Source organism: Gymnoscopelus microlampas, assembly GCF_963454915.1.
Source record: "Gymnoscopelus microlampas genome assembly, chromosome: 10".
NCBI classification, from domain to species: Eukaryota; Metazoa; Chordata; class Actinopteri; order Myctophiformes; family Myctophidae; genus Gymnoscopelus; species Gymnoscopelus microlampas.
Genome location: NC_139947.1, coordinates 3428440 through 3444081, shown reverse-complemented (window position 1 = coordinate 3444081; position 15642 = coordinate 3428440). Strand labels below are relative to the sequence as shown.

General features: G+C 43.8%; 1 protein-coding gene across 1 annotated transcript; it reads right to left on the bottom strand.

Annotated features, from left to right (window-relative positions):
* Position 1: 1 nt before the first annotated feature.
* LOC311054045 (coagulation factor VII-like) lies at positions 2 to 15230 on the bottom strand (the record flags this gene model as incomplete). The annotated part of the gene is made up of 9 exons (XM_084069925.1): positions 2 to 256; positions 1822 to 2123; positions 7073 to 7250; positions 7944 to 8104; positions 9631 to 9768; positions 10671 to 10784; positions 12262 to 12286; positions 12968 to 13134; positions 15095 to 15230. 9 exons carry the CDS (start codon positions 15228 to 15230, stop codon positions 2 to 4), a joined length of 1476 nt encoding a protein of 491 aa, XP_083926051.1.
* Between the last annotated feature and the right edge of the window lie 412 nt (positions 15231 to 15642).

Sequence of the window (15642 nt, the reverse complement as noted above, 5' to 3'; positions counted from 1 at the left end):
TCTACCCCGTCCCCGCGGACATCATGGTACGCTCCAGCCAGCCCAGGAAGTTGGTGACGCGGACGTAGACGCCGTACAGGTCCTGCTGGGCACAGCCCCGCCCCCAGCTGACCACACCCGTCAGGAACCAGGTCTTCTTGTAGCGGGTGACCAGGGGACCCCCGCTGTCCCCCTGGCAGGCGTCCCGCCCTCCCTGGCGGACCCCGGCGCACATCATGTTCCTGGTCATGGGCAGGTGGGTGTGGGCCCTGCACTCCTAACAGGGAGGGAGGATACTTTACTGACGCAGTTCGGTTATCAGCGGTACAAGTAGTACAGTCAAAGCTTATGGGGTGGAAAAAATACTTAATTAAAAGTATCAATACTGCAATGTAGAAATACTCTGTTACAAGTAAAAGTCTGGAAATCAAAATGTAAGCGTAACCATGACTTGTTATGCAGAATGTCCCATTTCACAACAAAAGTATCAGCAAAATGTACTTAAGGCACCAAAAGTAGAAAGTACTCATTATACAGAATGTCTCAAGTTTTTCACAAGTTTTCAAATGTATAAAATGTATAGGCCTAACAATCTTTTGAAAATAGCTTTGAGAGCTTGTAGATCTGCTATTTTCAAATGGCCGAAATGTATATAGGGCTGAAGTGGTTAATGTATGTTTTGTAATAATAATCAAAATCTATAAGTAACTTGTAACTAAACGTTTTCAAATAATAGTGGAGTAAAAGTACAGAAGAACTCGAGGGAGTGCAGTGCTCGCCGTCGCATAGTTCAGGATATCCAGTTGTCCAGAACCGCCGATCCGACCAATATGGACATATATGGGCATTCCAATATATGGGCATATACTGATGACAACATGGGATCTCCATATATGGGCATAAAAGGCACAAGGACTGACAGAAACAGACATCTCCATATATGGGCGCAAAAGGACATATTGGTCGGATCGGCAGTGCGGCGTAGGTGTGAGGGCCGTCCGAACTCTAGACCTCTAGTAAGATATTGTTTACAGAGAAAGGAGGGGTGGGGGTGGGGTGTGAGGATTCTATTATCAAGATGTTCAAGGAGGGCCCGGACGGCTGGCGTAGCGGTCCGGGCACCTAGCCTGACAGCGTGTCGCGGGTTCGAAATCCCAATCCCGACGACCTTTGCTGCGTGTCGCTCCCACTTCTCTCTCTCTCTTCCCATTTCCTGTCAGTCTACTGTATATGATCAAAAATAAAGGCAGAAAAAGTCAAAACAATACATAAAAAAATAAGATGTTGAAGGAGTTAAGATCAGTTTTGAGTTTGGGTATAGGAGTCGAGAACCTTCATGTCTTTTGGTAGCTCATTCCCATAGAGTTAAAAATAATAGCGAGGGCACCGGATGTCGCCTCCCATCCACTTGCATTGAGTTGCTCACCCAGCGCAAGAGGCAAATTCACCCCTTCTTCCGGGTTGTGAAGTGTGATGGGCGAGGCCTATTTGGGGCCACTGTGACACGTTTTGCGTCACATCAGTGACTTGTTTTGCGTCACCTCGATGCGCAGCCCCGTGCGCAAGCTTGTGCGCACAAGTGAGTCGAGCCCAATGGTCGAAACCGTTTTCGCCCGTTCATGTACAGTCGTTTTGAGCTGCAGTACCTATGAATGACCTGGGGGCTTGGTCGTTCCACATGTTGGTGGCAGCATAGTAGAATGCATTTTACCCATGTTTGAGGAGGTTTTTGGGGGACACAGACGGGGTTAGTAGTGTGACAGTTAGAACCGTGAGTTCCCCCGAATTCCGTTCGAAACTAAACCATGGGCAGAAACCCGGGGTTCGATCACCCATCCCTACCTGCATGGGGACCCTGGGGATCTCCAGGCGTTGGAGGATGTTGGCGGGGGGTCCCACCTGCGCCAGGCGACCCCACCCGCTCACCGTGGACAGGCGCATGGCGGCCAGCGTGCGGGCGAAGGTGCCGTTGGAGGAGGGCAGGCAGACGGGCACCACGTAGGGGCCTAGCGGCACGGCGCGGCCGAGCCTCAGGAGGGCCAGGTCGCCGTCGGACGTGGAGACGTTATACGACGGATGGACGAACACCGTGGAAACCAGACTGGTGTTCTCTGTGCGCTCGTCAACGGTGCGATCATGTTCTCCTTGGAGGGGAGGAGAGGAGAGGAGAGGAGAGGAGAGGAGAGGAGAGGATTTATTTTAGTTGTTAGATTGTTATATACTTGTCTTGTACATTGGATATTATATAGTTGTATTTATTATTGCATTTACAATTACTATGCATGCATTTAGCAGACACTATAGAGCGACTTACAAGTGAGAGATCGGCGTAAGCAGAGTAAACACGGATTGGCATACGCAGGGTAAACATGAACTCAATGTTTATGAAGACAATAAACAGGTAAAGGTAAAAAAGAAGAAATTCTGAAATTGTAAAAAATAGTGAAAATCGCACAATAGCATGTACAAACTAAGTAAGTTTGGGTCCCAAGAGTCCCTTCCTAGAAATGTAGTCAAATGTAAAATAATTGTATTTGAAATAGCTGGGAGTGAAAGTCATGTGCTCAAATAAATGTTTCGAAAGTGCTGGAGGAGAATTACCTCTACTTGCTTGGACTGGGATTTACTCTGACCATCGATTCACTATCAACAGGGATGGATTAAGACTCACAGTGGCCCCGGGCCATTTATGTATATTGGCCATACTGTATCTGTGATCCAGCCAATGAGCTTAGCTCAGCCAATAATGAACCCACGGCACACACGTGTTGCCAACCACATAAACATTAGGACCTTTTCCATCTTCAAATTAGGCCTGTTCCCTAACATCACGCGCAGCCCTGCCTATCACTCAAGATGTGACCGGTGCCTCCTCCCAGACCTGCGTTTTGAATCCTATGAGTCCCGTTTTTCTTTCATTTCTCGGGATCCGCAAGCCCCTCCCAATTTCCATTTGGCACGTTCCATCAAGGGGGTCATCTGATGCTCACACCCCAAATCTGGGACCATTTGGTCTATCGCTCCCCGAGTTATGTTCCGGACATAGATTCTGCTCGCAGAGATTTGGTGGCGTATAGAATGATGATGATGTCATTGAACCTTGCGGCCCATAAGTCTGCCCATGGACCCCTGGTAGTCAACGGCTCCTGGGCAGTGGTCTGGTCTATAATCCAACGGTCATAGGCTTCCTTGATTGGCCAACCCAACTTATCTGATTATGTGGATTTGTCAAACATTGTGAGACATTTGTCTCACTGAACCAATATAAGCGGTAGCGCACACGTCAGGACTAGGCCTGTCACAATTATTACATATAATCATCTAATCGCAATTATATGAGATAATCACAACTATTTTTGCATAATCGTCATAATCGTTTAATGTTCAAAGATTTTCACAAATTTTCAAATATTAAAAAAAGCAGGAATAGCTGATCTACAAGCTTACAACGTGTCACAAATGTGTCAATATTTGCTTTGTATATTTCAGCCACTTGTCAAATCTGCCCTGTGCATTTTTTTATTACCAAGCCTAAAAGGCTTCATATGTTCCAATGTTCAATGCCAAACACACAATGAAATCGTTAATCTCAATTATTTGAGTGACAATTAATCGTCAACTTAAATTTGTAATTGTGACAGCCCCCTAGTCAGGACAGTACTTTCACAGAGCCAGAATTAAACTTCGGTGTGAGAAATGCTCTGCTGGACGCTGCATCTGAATGAAGGAACTAGGACATTGGATCATGCTGCATGTTGCAGTGGAGCACAAGGTGTACTCCTTTGGGGTGGTCCTCAAAGTGGCTATAGGATTGATGTGCGTATCTTTATAGGATATTTTACAGCAGTGCATGTTATATAGAATACAATGTATGTGCCCCACTTCTATCTGCATGTGATTTAAACATGTGCCAGTGCATATGACTCAGTCATGTGCCAAATTTTTGTGTCGCGAAGTCCTGACACGTTTCGGCTTTCCGGACACCATATCTTCGGACAATGGCGCGTCGTTCGTTGACCGCGTCGTCCGAATAATCCTACAGAAATTGGGAATCAAGCAGCGTCTGGGCTGCGTTTATCACCCAACTTCTCAGTCTCCGGTTGAACGCTTCAACCAAACTCTGAAAGGCAAGATTTCGAAGATCTGCCAACACACTGGTATTAATTGGATTGAGGGGTTGCCCCTGGCGTTGCTCTCGTGTCGATCGAGCGAAATACGTGATATTGGTTTGACACCACATGAAATGCTCACAGGGAGGGTTGTGCCCTCACCTTGCTTTCGCATGAGTGGAAAGGGCCCAAGCCTGGCTGCTCTGGAGGATGGGATGAAGGCGTATGTAAAGTATCTATCAACCCTTCATAAGAGCATATCTTCTTATGTCATCCAGAAACAGGCGAAGACGGATGGTGAGGATACCAGTTGGTTGGGATGGCTTTTGTCATCTTCTTGGAGAGCGAGCTTGGCCAGGGTCGGATTTATCCTAGGCCTGGTGTTATTGTTGTTTTTGTTATTGATATGCTGTGTGGTCCCACTGCTTCAGACCATGGTTAAACGTGTGATGGGGGCGGCAGTTGGGCAGCACATCGTTCTGTCTCCGCCCGTGCGCCTTGGCGAAGTAGACAGTGAGGCCACACGCATTCTAGATTATGATGACGACAAGGTTGACATGGGTGATAGGGATTCTTTTGATATATATAGGGATTAATCACATTTATTACACCACTTGTTTATGTTAGGTGTATATGCCTTGACTACACTAATTACAACTAATTACAATTGTGCCTTGTATTTATACTATTGTGATTTGTATGTGTTTGTGCAGCGCTTCCAAGTTAAAACACAATTGAGGTAATCATATTGGCTGTAACATGTAAAAAGATATGACTGTTTTCCACCTGGTGGAACGTCCTTCCTTGGCCCGTTTTTGCTTAAGTGGCCTTGGAGAAGCTTGTAGATCGGCCATTTCTTGATGGCTGTGGTGTGTTAAGGTGATTGCCGATTGTGTATTTTATTTGACAAGCACGGTACTACAGCCCAGTTGGTATAGTTAACTGTATAATGGCTGTATTTGATGTGTTTAACAACGAAGAGGGGCTACATGCATTGGGTGTGAGCATTCACCCTGTATGCATTTGGCCTCTGTTGTGTGTGTCTAATCTTTCTGCTTCTCTTTCCTTCTTGAGGGGGACCTGATGGCAGTATGGAGTCCGTTTATATAGGCTTTATATTTGTCTATGTGGTTGATGATTATCATATACTTGTTTTGTTATTATCATTGTCATTGGTCCTGATTATATCGTTGTATCGCTGTATTGTGTTTAGGTACGCTCCCCCTTAGGTTGTGACACTAGGGTGCCACAAAGGGGGGAATATAGGATATTTTACAGCAGTGCATGTTATATAGAATACAATGTATGTGCCCCACTTCTATCTGTATGTGATTTAAACATGTGCCAGTGCATATGACTTAACCATGTGCCAGGCAGCAGCCATGAGATCATCCCATGTATACATACAATTGTATTGTGCAGGTTATTAGATTAGATCTAAACAGTATATCTGCAGAGTACGAGTTGTCTTCGGCAGACGGCCGCACCCTCGAGGTCCTCCACGTTTCGACCAACGGACAAGATCTCAAGTTTTGACCTGACTGTCTCCTTCTTGAATGTAACAATGATGGAAGCCAAATAAAACTAAGAACTACTCATCAACTTTGATCCTCTGATTCCGAGTTCATCTTTTTCTACATGCTGTTGAAAATAACCAATATCTTCAACATAGTGTCTTTACGCTGGGGGAAGTTGAACCCCAGTGACAACTGGAAGTGGAGAACTTCCCCTTGAGGCTCCTTCCAGGCGCTGGGGCCACACAGCTGTGCTGATAGAAGATATTGTCTACTTCTGGGGAGGGTGTCCGTTACTGCAACGTGCTTTATGCATTTGATGTCGACACCCACGGATGGTTCAAGCCAGGGTTTCTGGGATTGTTCCAGAGGCGAGGATCAGCCACTCAGCCTGTGTCTTGGGGACGGTCATGTTTATACAGGGAGGAGTGATCCAACAGGCTGGATACACTAACTACATCTACAGGTTGGACACCACCACAATGGTCTGGTCTTTAAAGACGGGGTGCCGTGATTTTCAGTGATTTTCCCCCCACCTAAAACATAATCATCAGGTATTATGGTTATACTAGGAGGAAGATTTTTTTCAAAAAAAGTGTACAGAAAGTGTTAAAGGGTTAATTTGACCCTCAAGGTTTCAGCCTCCAGGAAGAAACTCAAAACAGTCAGAGAAGACATAAAACACCATAAAAATACCACCAGGGGGCTTAATGAGGTTCTATCAACCTCGTGCAAAACCATGGCATCACCTCTTTAAATAACACCCACCAGCTGTTTCAGAACTTCACTCTGCCACCGTTATCGGGACAAATGGGTTTGTATTTGGGAGCTGCAACAAGATTTTACTATACAACACCAGAGTGTTTGACACAGACCAACTGCTGGCTGAGCACGCCTTCTGCACATCTCCTTCCAGAAGCACATAAGGACATCATCGTTAGGCAGGATTTTTTTGTCCAACAATATTTCAATCTTTTTATTTTGTTTTTTATTAACGCGAGAACAATGGCTTCTATTATTGCATTGCAACTTTCCAGGAATATAAGGCCTGCAGTTTCTATTAGCTTGGATTCGCCATCGATGAGGTCACTGGTAGCCGGGTTTCTGAACTGTCCACAGCCCTCCTCTGAGACACAGAGTGAGTAGAAAAAAATGGTACAATTTTATCATGAGCATTAGTGAGGACCTATTATATGAAGATAGGTTGAAAATGGGTGAAGTCATCCTTTAAGTGGTCTGTGGAAATTCAGTCCAGAGACCTTCACCTGGAAGAAGGTTCAGCCTTCTGAAGACGTTATGCAAGCTGGCAGTTATTCAGTATGATCTGGAGCAGTCTGACCTCCTACATGACGTCAGGCGGGAACTGGCAGCGATGACTACCTAGTGTAAACCGACTGGAAAGGGTGGCCGCACAGTGTGTGTGTGTGTGTGTGTGTGTTAGGGGGTTGGTTGTGTGTTGGGGGGTCTCACCCACGGTGATGTAGAGGCTAGAGGGGGGTTTGTTCCAGACGCAGTGCGCTGCCGTCAGGATCCACCAGGGGGACAGAACGATGGCTCCACACACATACTTCAACGGTGCTTCTTCTTTGGTGTTAGCCGGCTGGTTACCATGCTTCAATGTGCTTCTACCGCGCTCTGATAACATGGCCTGGAGAGACAGACAGACAGACAGACAGACAGACAGACAGACAGACAGAGAATAAAGGGCATAGCAGTGGCGGTGGCCATTTTGTGGTTCCACAAATAGAAACCCCATTCATTTTTCCCATAGAGATTTTAAGCCTGGAACCAAGCCATCCAGGCTCCTATAGTGAATCATGACCATAACATTTTAAAACCGCCCAGAATCCTATTTTTTTTATCAAATATAGTATATAACATAGTTAGATATTCAAATATTTATTGACCCAGAATCCAATGTTTTATGGTCATGATTCACCAGGAACTTGGATGGCTCGGTACCAGGCTTAAAAATAAATAATATACATATTTTCGGAAATCTCTATGGGGAAAAATAATGGGGTTTCTATCTGTGGAAACACAAAATGGCCGCCACTGCTATGCCCTATAGAGATAGAAGGAAGTGTCCAAAAAGTATTTCAAGTAAAACGACTGTTCCACAATCTTGTTAAAATAATTAAAAATACTTATCTAATAGAAACTGAACCCACTTTTGAAATCATGCACTCTAAAAGCACGATGTATTTCAAAGGATTTATTTGCACCGATGTTATGTCCACAGAGATGGTCTGTGTGTGTGTGTGTGTGTTGTGTGTGTGTGTGTGTGCGCGTGTGTGTGTGCGTGTGTGTGTGTGTGTGTGTGTGCGCATGTGTGTCCTACCTGCCAGGGGCATTGTCCTTTGGGACAGATGTATCCATTGACGACCCTGCGTTTGCGCGTATGTCCTACCTGCCGGGGACATGATTGTCCTTTGGGACAGGCCTGTCCGTTGACCACCCTGGGTGGGAGCTGTAGGACTGTCCTCCCACACGGCACTGCCACTGGACCGGAGGAAACAGGAAGTCAACATCCTGTCTGTTTTTGATTGATTGAATAGGCCTACTTTATTGACAGTTTGCAAAATAGTACAGCGGTACAATTATACGATGATGTTAAAAGGACAACACAGTTAAAGGGGCTTGTTTACTTTGTGGTCCATGTTGTATTGAATTCATCAAATTGTCTGCCGCTGTCACTAGCCAATTCAAGGTATTTTATAAAAGAAGGTACAGTCATCTACGTGATTTTCTATATCCAGCGATTCCAGTGGTAACCGTCCGGTATGTAGACAAACCGGGAGGTGTAGCATACTGGTAACCGTACGGCATACATGGGCAACTGGCGGCCCGGGGGCCACATGCGGCTCCCACCTTCACTTAATGCGGCCCGCAGGTTAATATCGGTATACTGATATATCATTGATTTCAGCTGTTACAATTCCAAACATTAACATCAAATCAAATCAAATCAAACCAAACTTTTATTTATATAGCACATTTACAACAGCTCAAAGCTGACCAAAGTGCTGAAGATGGTTAAAATAAGGTAATTAGACACAAAGAGGCATCAACAAATGATATATACACAGGACCAAAAACAAGAGAGAAACAAAACAATGCAGAGTTAGGACAGAACAGGATAGCTAAGTGCGACTAAAAGCAAGAGAGAATAAGTGAGTTTTTAGTAAGTTTTTAAAAGCCCCAATCGGCTGGGCAGATCTAATGGGGAGGGGCAACGAATTCCAGAGCCTGGGGCCCGCAGCCGCAAACGCACGGTCACCCCTACTCCTCAAAAATTGATCCTAGCGGTAATACGTAAAGGAGGAATAAAATCGGACCTAGTATGGAGCCTTGGGGCACTCCACAAGAGAGGGGAGTCGCAGGTGACGCAAATTCCCCTATGTGCACGGAGAAGGTTCTATCTGAGAGGTAGGACTGGAACCAAGTGAGGACAGTGCCGGAGATGCCAACAAGGTGTTCAAGGCGTGATAATAAAATATTGTGGTCAACCGTGTCAAAGGCCGCCGAAAGGTCGAGGAGCACCAGTGCAGCAGGGGACCCGTTATCAGCAGTTAACATTAAATCATTAACAGTTAACATGACCCGCTTTAATTACTTCAGTCTGACTAGTATTAAGATTATATTGTCTTTTTTATGTCCAATGTATTTGTATTTAAGTTAATAAAGTTAACATAAGTATAACTAAATGCATTTGAAATCAAATAAAAATGTCACTTTTCAGGATTCCAATTAAAAAATAGTAAAAAAGAAATCTGGATTCCAATTCAAAAATGGCAAAAAATAACAGATCTACAAGCTCAAAACGTGTCTTTGAGCTTGTATATCGGCTATTTTTGCGACAAATTACGGCATAAATCTACGAAAAAAGTTAAAACACAGAGATAAGAGGTTTCTGCCCGACAGTATGCAATGTGGCCCCCTGGAGTGAGTGTGGAGATATCGTGGCCCTCTCCATCATCCAAGTTGCCCACCCCTGCCCTGCCGTACGGTAGGCAAAGTAAACTAACCTTGAGGGAGACAGCTGGAGTTGTCAGCAGCCAGGCTGTAGCCCGGAGCACAGTGACACCTTGATGCTTCCAGGACGTTGCTACAGAAATGTTCACAGCCTCCGTTCCTATAGAGACAACCGTAGGAGCTTCTCACAGCTACACGGGAGGGGGGGGGGGGGGGGGGGGGAGAGATAGAGAAAGAGAGCAACAACGACAGTAGTGAAAACTTTACTATGAAGTGGACGTTGAGTAAGAAAAATTTAAGTTTTTTAGCACAAACAATTAGAATTTTCTTGGATCATTTATGTCATGTTATGTTATAATACAAGGGTTCCCAAACTTTTCAGACCCCTCAAAATAATCATATTTGAACTGGCAAGCACTTGGCAAGCACTTGGAATTGTAGGCATAGTTTGACTCGGTTGTCGGTTCTACAGATAACTATTGTGAAAATAGCCGAACTACAAGCTAAGCTCACAACGCCTCACGCTGCAAGGCGTTGTGAGCTTGTAGTTCAGATATTTTCACAATATTTGCCGCTTTCTTAAGTAATATTTGACAATTGGGTGTTAAAAAGGTCTTAAAAGTCATGAAATGACATTAAATTTCACTTTATAAATGTGCTATACTCTGTATACACGTAGACTGTATGTTGGTTTGTTTACTGTTGAGTGAGAAAACAATGTTGCACATTAAGCTAATCATCTGGGGACGCCCCAAAATAATTTGGCGACCCCCAGTTTAGGAACCACTGGGCCCGATTCACTAAGCTGGTCATAAATATCAGTCTAAATAACGTGTAAATAAAATGACTAAAGGAGGCTTTTTCTCTAAGCAAATATGTGCGGATCACAGTTGTTCCTCATTTTTGCCTGAAGGTCAGAGGAAGAAGTTCATATTATGGCAGATCCTTTGTATTGCTCCACACCCCCGTTCAAGACCATAAAGCTGTTTACACTCAAAATATGGGAGTAAACAGCTTAGTGAATCGGGCCCACTGTTATAATATACACAATAGCAGTTTTAAATGACAGATTACATTTTTATAAACAGATCACCTTTGTCGCAGTTGCGTCCCTGGTAGCCCTGACGGCAGATACAGGTGTAACCTTTGACCTGAGGCATGCAGGTGGCTCCGTTCTTACAGGGTCTGGATGCACACGGGTCCACTACTACGCGACACAGGAAGAAAACCACATTACCCATAATCCTTCACACCGACTGGTCCACTGCTACGCGACACAGGAAGAAAACTGCATTACCCATAATCCCTCACACCGACCCGTCCACTAGTACACAACATAGGAAGAAATTACAAATCATTCTATAATGACTTATAAGGTCAATTATTATAATTGGCTCTATGATCTATTAAGGCAACAAATGACCCCTTAAAGTGACTTATAATGCATTTTAAAAGTGATTACGACGCTGTGTCAAATTTGTCAAATTTGTACTTGAGTTAAAGTACTGGAGTAGGCCTACAGTACTTGCTTATAAAAATAGGCCTAAAATAGGCCTATTTAAGTATTCAAAAGTTAACATTACAAAGTAATTTAAAAAAACAAACATATATATACATTAATGCAATGCTGTATTGAAATGTAGACATTTTAAACTGGGCAACTTGCTTCAGTTTGCCTCTATAGATTGGCTATTTGAACTATTTGAAAATGTTCTTAATTTTTTTTGGCAAAATTAGGGCCCTCAATGGTTTACCCATTAAGACCTGAAGCCGATTCTACAAATGTCTTCTAAATCCTAACAGTTTTCTTGTCAAGGACCCCCATAATGATACGTAATTTGGCCACGGACCCCACATCTCAAAATATGTTGTTACAGGGACCCCCCAGAAGCAAGGATTTGAGTTAAAATGTTCGATTTAAAAGAATATATATTCACAGATTTGCACTTTTTTTTTACTTAAAATGCTTTACTTAAAAATAGCAGATCTACAAGCTCGTAGCGTGGCACTCAGTGCCGCGCAACGAGCTTATATATCTGCTATTTTTTAAAAGCCAAAGTGTAAAATAATGCTTTTTTTTTTGTTGCTCAAATCAAAACATGGCACAGATGCGTTCTCGGTCTTAATGGGTTAAATGAGCATTGTTTTACAAAGCCTTGCTGAAAATATATAGTATATTATATTATGTAGGCTTTGCATCAGGTCCAGTAATGGGTCCCATCAAGGTCCGTTTTGGACCGTAGATCTATCCTCAGTTCCGTTTCTGAACGGGTCAATCTTTCTTTTCTTTTTTTTTTACCCATGCTACCCTCTAATCCAGGGGTTCTCAACCATTCTTTTCAAACCGCGACCCCCCAAAAATGATCATATTAACTGTTGTTAATGCATTGTGTGCTTGTAGATCTGCTATTTTCACAAATTGTGCCTCTGTCTTATAGTATTTGACAATTTGGCCAATGTTTGACCAGTTTTATTGTCGATTACTTGTGATGCAATAATGGTCTTTTTCTTTTCTTTCTTTTCTCTCTTTTTTTTGTCTTAAAAGTCCTTAAATTGTCCCTTCACTGTCATCCGGGGACCCCCTCAAAATCATGTGGGGACCCCCCCTGGGGGTCGCGACCCACAGGTTGAGAGCCCCTGCGCTAATCTACACATCACTCACACATGTAGATTGTTCTGTTTACCTGAGTATGTTTTCCAAAACTCCTTCTGTAGGAGAGAGACAAACATAATAGCCAACTGTTATTGAACTGTTTAAAGGAGTAGTTCATTCCCAAAAAAATGACTTATTTTCTATCAATTACACACCCCATGAAGCCTTGGATTCAGGGAGAATGTTTTGCGTTTGTCGCATTCCTGAGCCAATCATTTGACGACCTGGCAGAGTCTTCAGTAGGACTCCGGTAGGAGACTTGCGGAGTCTTAGGAATGTCCATGAATTCCCTGAATTCAAGGCTTCATGGGGTGTGAAATTGATAGAAAATAAGTCATTGTTTGGGTGCACTACTCCTTTAATTCAAAATTCATGAAATGTTTTTTCTAAATCCATTATCAAAATAACTATGCAGTTAAACAATACATTTTATTATTATTATTGTTATATTGTTATTATTATTATTATTAGTAGTAGTATTAATAGTAGTAGTAGTAGTAGTAGTAGTACTGTAGCAGTGGTGTAAAAAGTACTCAATTTTGTTACTTAAGTAAAAGTATCAATACTGCAATGTAGAAATACGTAAAAGTAAAAGTCAGGAATTCAAAATGTACTTGAGTAAAAGTAAGTAATAAGTATTGGTATCAAAATATAGTACAAAAGTCAGATCTACAAGCTCACAATGCGTCGCATCGCGTACTGTAGTAATAGTAGTAGTAGCAGCAGAAGATACTCACCAGTTGTTTAGGGAAGAGGAAGATCTCTCTGGCCTCCTCGTAGGAGCATTTCTCCTCCAGACATTCTCTCTCCAGGTTTCCTACCTTCAGCTCCTCCAGGAAGGAGTTGGCCCGACGGGAGCGCAGGAGAACCCTGCTGGCCTCCTCCCTGCTCACGAACACAGGAGCTGAACGACAGAGGAGAGACACGGACAGATCATTAAGTAGGCCTACGGTAAGTACAGATACTGTAGATAGATAGATAGATAGATAGATAGATAGATAGATAGATAGATAGATAGATAATCAGTGGTTCTCAAACTTTTTCGTGCCAAGGACCCCCAAATAGACACTTATTAGACCGCGGACCCCCATTTGAAAATAAAAAGTACAAATGGAACCAAATGGACCCGTTAGGGTCCATTTGGTTCCATTTGTACACTCTCAAAGTTACAGCCCCATAAGGGTCCATTTGGTCCCTGTCCATCATTTAGCTGGGGACCCCCTGGAACCCCCTCAAGTACCCCTGGGGGTCCTCGGACCCCACTTTGAGAACCAATGAGATAGATAGAACAGCCAACTTAACATTATAACATTCAGACATCCAAAACAAATCTGCGGAATAAGTACATGTTATTTATATAGTACGCCTGCTTATGACAGAGAGATTTCACAAAGTCAAGTGAGGGCTTGGAGCGCAAAGGGTGCAAGTGATCATTTATATATATATTTTTTATGTTGTTTTTAATATAACATTTTGCAGGCATACATTTAACTTTGAAAAGTTAATCTGTGTAGCATTTCACCCCTGGAAGAACTTACAGTCACTCAATGTTAATAATATTTGTAGTAGATAACAGTAGCAAAATTTGAAATTTGCACCCTATGGCCAGAAAAATATAGAAGTCTGTGTGTTTGACTGGGGTTTGACTGGACTGCTGCATTGCTACAATGACCATAATAATGCATCAATTGTGGGGAGGGGAGGCTGCGTGGGGGTGTGGTCTACATTGTAGTCAGGAAATAAGGTGAGATAAAGAGACTATGAGTCAAATGACTCATAGTCTCTGAGGATATGGATACAAATCTAGAAATACAGATAAAACACAAAAATCACACCCAGTGTGAAGTGGGCGGTGTGTGGTCATCACAACATGACTCACTTAAAAAAAACATAAATGTGTGTTTTTAAGTCCATACTGCTATTCATAGGGCTGCACATGTGTCATGTGTTTCGCTAGCCAATCACAGTCCTGAATTTGCAAAGTCAGTCAATCACATTACAACTAGTGGTGATGACACTAGCTGTAATGTGATTGGCTGACTTTGCAAAAGTATAGATTTGCATTGACTGTGGAAGGGTTAGCGTTGTAGACTGCGTTGTAGACTATTGGCCAATCACGGTGCAGGATTGGTCAGTGTCCAAACCTCACTTATAGGGGGCGGTTACACCGCCCCAAAAAACACACCAAGATCATGTTTATGGGTCCTAGACTTCATAAAAATAGGGGTTTGATGCAAAATCGGCGAAATGTCCCTTTAAGTTGTATATTAGAGTTAGTTGTCTGCCTCAATGCCAAATGAAGCGTACTAGTATACCTGAGAGATGTGAGTGGGATTGAAATGTTGTGTAGCCTAAAGCCAATCGATATTTAAAAGGCAACGGTATCCCCGCTGCGTGGGGGAGAAGGTGTTAGGACGTGTTGAGCCCAGAGGGGAGACAGTCGCCAATGATATTGCAGAAAAAAAGGTAAATTTGACCGAAACTCTGTCTGTGCGGTAGGTGGACTTTTTGCCGTCACGCGAGTGTTAAGTGTTCGGTGGTCACCCTATCACTGTGGTGGATTGAAAACTATAACATGACGTCACTGAGCCACGGTGATAAAGCGACTCACCGCTCACCCTGACATATCCCTCTGCTTTTACTGACCGACACAGCAGCCTATCACCGCTGGCTCGCTCGAGCGGAATTCCGGGCAGTGTGATTGGCCTAGAAGTTGGGTGGGCAGTCCCCTTGGTTCTGTTGTTTCACCTCTACCCCCGGCGAATGACGGGGGACTGGTGCCATCGGGTATCCAGGAGGGTGGTTGGGTCCTCCGGGGTCCGCGGGGACCACCCGGAAGGACCCCAGCCGAAAAAAACAACAACCTTTTTCGGCCTTGTAGATCTTCGTTTTTAGGCCGAAATACAGCCGCCGATCCGAGACAGTGGGTCGCGGAGGGCCGGCGGAGGGCTCATTGGATCCGGGTCGGCGGTGCCCTCCCCGGGCCAGCGGGTGGCGCATCTGAACGGGAGGCGGGGTCAATCCTAAGACTTCTTTTTTAGAAGGGGGACTCTGTAACAGGTGGAAGGGTCTTTGGAAGAGTAGGGAGACGAGACAGGCTGAAGGCCTGCTTGCTGGATGCTCTTCTAAATGAACTTGCATTCACCTTCCAGCATGGACAGTATCATATTTTTGAGTGGTGCCAACCACTCCTATATCTGACTTTGTCTGTGTGTCCGTGTGTCCGGGTGTATGTCCAATAAACAAACATTGATGACAACATCAATACGGGGCTCATCAAAGGCACCTCTCTCTTCACATAACAAAGGCAATATATTTAAAAAAAAAAAAGGGTTGGAGCTTCACAAGAAACTCTGGGGAAGTAAGGGAAGAGTCAACAGTATCAAAATATGGAAATACTACAGGGTATAAA